At 40.8% G+C, this 5,717-nt stretch overlaps 1 protein-coding gene across 2 annotated transcripts; it reads right to left on the bottom strand.

Moving 5' to 3' along the window:
* Positions 1 to 1,135: 1,135 nt before the first annotated feature.
* LOC122132585 (testis-specific expressed protein 55-like) lies at positions 1,136 to 4,620 on the bottom strand. Of its 2 annotated transcripts, none has more exons than XM_042707255.1 (4): positions 3,386 to 4,620; positions 1,714 to 1,854; positions 1,542 to 1,604; positions 1,136 to 1,227 (listed from the first exon to the last, which is right to left on the bottom strand). In XM_042707255.1, the coding sequence occupies exons 2-4, from the start codon at positions 1,843 to 1,845 to the stop codon at positions 1,180 to 1,182; spliced, it is 243 nt and encodes an 80-aa protein (XP_042563189.1). In that variant the 5' UTR covers positions 1,846 to 1,854; positions 3,386 to 4,620; the 3' UTR covers positions 1,136 to 1,179. The 2 variants fall into 2 exon arrangements, with proteins under 2 accessions (XP_042563189.1, XP_042563188.1); XM_042707254.1 differs by lacking the exon at positions 3,386 to 4,620 and adding an exon at positions 2,579 to 2,959.
* Positions 4,621 to 5,717: the final 1,097 nt, after the last annotated feature.

The raw sequence follows: 5,717 nt of genomic DNA on the forward strand, positions 1-5,717 counted from the left end.
CAGACACAAAAACACACAACTGTGGAGGTAGATGGATATTGTGTGTTGAATAGAGATCTGAGATGGTTTGGTATTTGGATACTAAGACTGCTTGACCTGTAGAGATAGTTTGGGGGAGGACATGCAAACTTCGGAGATCTAATCAGGAAGCATAGCGCCACGGCTGCCCTTCCCTCCTCCGTGATTAGGGACCTGACTGGAGGGGTAGGGAGGAGTAGTCCTTGCAGAGAACTCTCAGGCTTCCTCACGTGCTAAATGCTAACCTCTCATTAGCACACAGGCTTCCTCACGTGCTAAATGCTAACCCCTCATTAGCACACAACTGAAGCTTTATGTTTTATTCTTATTTCTTCACTGCTTCACCGCTTCTTAAGGATCACAAATCTGCCTTACAGCCTTCCAGCGTTCCTAAGTCTTCCTGGGGACCTTCTGTAAAATACCCTAACAAAACATTTCTAGCATTTCACATGTACAGCTGTGTACAAAGATATATTTGATTTATAAACTTTATTTTGGCTGGGTTGGATTTATAATGTCCATATGATTTGATTGATAAACTTCACATATTACATTTATAGATACATATTTCCTGTCCTTACCTCAATGATAAAACTGGACGAGTTTCTTATTCTATGGGTTTTTACAGAAAAGTGTTTGTGTGTTTTATTTGTTATTATTGATGTTTGATTTTCATTCTCAGTGGCTACAGAGCATTGATGAAGGGGGAAATACATTTTTTATTTTCATTCTCAGTGGCTACAGAGCATTGATGAAGAGGATAATACATGATTTTTTCTAAACTGGAAAACAATAACAATCAAAACAAAACAGCCATTTTAACCTTTTAAATATGTTTATCAAGTTATAACTGGTCACTCATCTATAAGTGGCTGCTGTTTGTGTTAATAAATCTGTTTAATAGATAATAAAGAAGGCAAGGTATATTATGGAGTGTATTGGTCAATCAATCTGTACTTTCTACCACATCTCTCTCTCTCTCTCTCTCTCTCTCTCTCTCTCTCTCTCTCCATGGCCCTTTCTTTGTCCATCTTTCAAATTATGGCTTCAATCATTACAGGGAATTATATTTGTTAACCATATCATCATTGATAATATGAATAGATAGAGGAAGAAATTGCTTATTGTTTTCATTTATTTCGATTTTTCAAAACCTCCTTTTCATTCAGATTTCCTTGACTCCTCCCGGTCCTTGATCTTCCTTTGAACCTTTAAAACAAAGCTCACACCAATGAGACAAGCAGTCAGTCTGTCTCTATATCAGTCAGCCTGTCGGTCAGACAGACAGGCAGGCAGACAGACAGTACCTGTTCCGGCATGTAACTGTAACTGTTCCAGCCTGTCGGTCAGACAGACAGACAGACAGACAGACAGCATCTGTACCTGTTCCAGCCTATCAGTCAGACAGACAGACAGACAGACAGCATCTGTACCTGTTCCAGCCTATCAGTCAGACAGACAGGCAGACAGACAGACAGACAGACAGACAGACAGACAGACAGACAGACAGACAGTATCTGTACCTGTTCCAGCATGGCCTGCAGTGGGTCTCTTGGTCGGTCGAACACCAGCTTCTCAGCTATTTCCTGTCATTGGTGAAACATCCCATCAGCTACTGTTCTGACATTAAGCAGTTTGTTACTGATATTTATCAGTGTGTGTGTGTGTGTGTGTGTGTGTGTATGTATGTGTTACCTGAAACATCTGTAATATGTTGTGTTTCTCCATGTATCTGACAGCATTTTCGTAGGGGTCTGTGAAGGTGGCGTTCTTGAGCGCTGTGGATCCATCCGTCTCAGTGATGAGAACCTTCTCGGTGTTAGACATGACTTGGAGCTGAAACAACCCAATCACAAAAGTCTTAGAGCAATCCCAGTCTGTAGAGTGTTAGAGCAATCCCAGTCTATAGAGTGTTAAAGCAATCCCAGTCTATAGAGTCTAGCAGTGCAGAAACTATTTAAGCAGATACAGAATGCTGAGATTTTCCCTGTTGTCAGGAGCAAAGGCAAGGACACAAAGTTTTCAGATGCTGAGATGGCTTATAACCAAGCCTGCATCTACAGACATACAGCCTATAGGGTCAAATCAGGCAGCTGCCGGCGTATGCTTAGCCTAGGGTCAAGTGGCACAGTCAGAGGCAGAGTGTGTCCTCTGGACATCACAAATGTCATGAAATATACTACAGTAGTCAGTTACACCTAATGTTTTGTATATAATGTTTTGCCAATAATTAGGCTAAGCTATCTATTCAGTCTTGTGTCTGAAATAAAATGAGAATAATTATGGTTAACACCACGCGGTATGCAAGAGAAATCGGCATTTTGATCATTTTGGTGAGGCGCGCAAACTAATGACGCCACCTATGCGACATATTTATTGTAGTTCCCATCGACTATACGTATAGGGTCATAGGTAGTTCCTTATCATTTCGTTACAAACGACATATTCATTGCAGTTCACTATCACCACAATTAAAATTGTGTCTGACAATAAACTAAATTATCACCAGAATCAATTAAGTTTATCTCAAAGTATATGTCATGGAAGACGCTCCACTAACGTTTCGATGTGGGCCGTAGTAGCACATGGGGCGAGGAGACGAAGTATTTAATTGGAATTTGGTCCAACAAAAAAATCATGTGACATGCAGTTTTTCCAGCACGCTAGAAAAAAATGCATTGTGAAACTCAAACTAACCAAATCAAGTGTAGGCCTACACAGTGTAACAAAAACATGAACCTTGGATCGGACCTTGGATCCGGACTTTGAGGTGTGAATACGCACATAGTATAGTATACACGAGTTAATGGCCCATTTATGGTAACCAATAGCCATGCACTATCAGTAGGCTGCAGGTCCATTTATAAAACTATATTACATTTACATTTAGTCATTTAGCAGACGCTTTTGTCCAAATCGACGTACAAGGGAGAGAATAGTCAAGCTACGAGCAATAGAACCTGGTGTAACAATAAATACTACTTTACATAAGAAATATAAGTCGAAGTGCCACTTAGGACGGGAAGCGGTCTTCAAAAGCTTCTTAAAGGTAGAGAGGGACGCCCCTGCTCTGGTAGTGCTAGGTAGTTCATTCCACCAACGTGGAACTACAAATGAGAATGAGAAAACATGTCAAACATTTTAATGATCTGTAGCTACATGCTGCTATTACACTTCGCTTCTCACATTACAGCCAATTTAGTCATCCTGTACAACCATTTAAACCTTAGCAACGCCACCAGAAAACAAATAACTGTATTTGATTACGTTAATATACGACATAGATACACTGACTGCTGGAGACAAGGCGATATCAAATACCTGACGTTACTTGGTCTATTTTAAATCAGTCTTAAATTAGTCTTACCGCTGTTTTAATAAACAGGCCACAATGAACACCAGCAGAGAAACAGATTGAATCGACCACGTCCTGTGCAATTAAACAAGCAGTTTCTCCAATTGTTATCGCTGCAGTACAGAAATCAGGCTAAAATGAGTTTCCGCACCAATACAAGTTTCCTTACATCAGTTGGCAAAGAAGAAACAACTGTGGAGGAAAACAAATTCCCGTTACCATGGTTACCAGTTCACTAAACGGTGGCTGTGTCCGTGTTACAAATAGTTTATACAATATAAATAGCTTATATAATAACAGAGCCTGTCTAGAAATCCTCTGATAATAACCTATATCTTTATAGAGTGTTGAATTCGACCGAAAGTTTGTAGTTTTAGTGTTAGAATGTTAACACTTCCTCATTCCAAAGAATACATCCCTATGGAAAAATAAATGGGTTTTCGCAAAATCGGGGAAAATAAGGTGTGAACGAAACAATGCCAGGAGAAAACTTAGGCGAACCGTTTGGTAAGTTAAAATGTAGTTATCAGTCGGTCTTTTGTAACCACCTGTTGTCTTGTCTCGTAAAAATAAAGATGTTGTTACCAATATGCTAAACCAGACTAGCCTATCCATACATCGTGTAGCTTGCCTCAAACAGCATGTGGGACTCTAGAGTGGTACCCATGGTTACAGACACCTCTTTACTTACACCCCGAAGTTCTTCCTAATGTTACAGCTGTAGCACTTAAAATATCTGATTTACATTTTTTCAACAGATTGTGGCTATCAAATCATTGGGTAATCGATGCATTTACTTAAGTTAACTGCTTGGTTGTTGTGAGAACACTTGTGATACATGATAGGTAAGGTAAAGCTAGCTCCTGCTCAGGAAGGCACCGCCTGTGAAATTGGTGATGCATTAGCTAGCTAGCTAGATAAGTGACTTGCTTTGTAGTCCGTTATTTTTCGCTGTCAGCAGAGGAATAGCGACAGACATATAGATAGAATGGGTCTAAAGCCTATACGGAGACGACATATACGTGCATTATAGAACAGAATCGAATGCGGAAGCAATTATGTATGATAACTACCACGCCACAGGCCTTATTTCGAAACATTTCTAAAACTTTATTATATATAAAATGCTAGTCCGCTGCATAGCAATGGTGGCTTGAGAGCAGATGTGTGTCCTTGTTTCTAAGACCCTGTATTTGTGTGTGTGTCCTCGTGTATGTTTTTAAGACCCTGTGTGTGTGTGTGTGTCCTTGTGTAAGTTTCTAAGACCCTGTGTGTGTGTGTGTCCTTGTGTATGTTTCTAAGACCATGTGTGTGTGTGTGTCCTTGTGTATGTTTCTAAGACCCTGTGTGTGTGTGTGTCCTTGTGTATGTTTCTAAGACCCTGTTTACAACTTATCGGATGGTTTGGCCTTGATTAGTCTGCATCCCCTATACAGAGACCCTTTCATTAATACTTGGCTGTCCCCGACAGCTTGCACCTGTAGATACTGCACTGTCTTAATGATTTTCCAAACAGGCCTTTCTGCTTGACCTTACATGACAATCGTCTCTGCACAAAGGCCTTTTTGCCTGACCTTACATGACACTTGTTTTTGCAAAACTGCTCCATGTTCACCACACCACTTCACTTATTTTAATCATTCAATCTCTCTCAGTGCAGGTGTGGACAGAGTGCTGGTCTCTCTCTCAGTGCAGGTGTGGACAGAGTGCTGGTCTCTCTCTCAGTGCAGGTGTGGACAGAGTGCTGATCTCTCTCTCAGTGCAGGTGTGGACAGAGTGCTGTTTGAAACAGGCTGCACATGAGCACCCAGTCCATATCAGGATGACCGAAGAGTCCAGAGTACGAATCCTGAATCCCGAATCTGTACAAAAGCACATGGAAAGGATTTTGACACTGATTTGAGAGTATGGCTGAGCTTTAATGTATCCTACCTGAGCAGTGGTCCAAACATTGACACTGATTTGAGTATCAATCTAGTTAGGTTGCTGGGGCAAGTTTGGCAATGAGATTAAAGTGGCATTATGCAGTAATTGTACTTCAGGGTTAGGGTTAGGATAAGCAGTTTTACCTTAAAATAACAGCTTAAAAAAAATTGGGGTGCTACAATGATTTTAATATGGAGAATCGCTTCCGTGCCATTGCCATACCAGGGTCCGTAGGCATATTACCGCGTTATGTAGTTTTGCCTGAAGCCGCCCGGTTTCTACTGTCTGCCGGACTAGTAAATAGCTTATGTGCCATCTTGCTTTGTCTTGTGTTGCACTTGCTTGATGTTTGACTGTGTTAGGACAGTTGTTGACTAACTAGTTTGTCATAGTGTCAAAGTAAGCACATTTCAAGAGG

This window comes from Clupea harengus, unplaced genomic scaffold (assembly GCF_900700415.2).
Source record: "Clupea harengus unplaced genomic scaffold, Ch_v2.0.2, whole genome shotgun sequence".
Lineage (NCBI taxonomy): Eukaryota > Metazoa > Chordata > Actinopteri > Clupeiformes > Clupeidae > Clupea > Clupea harengus.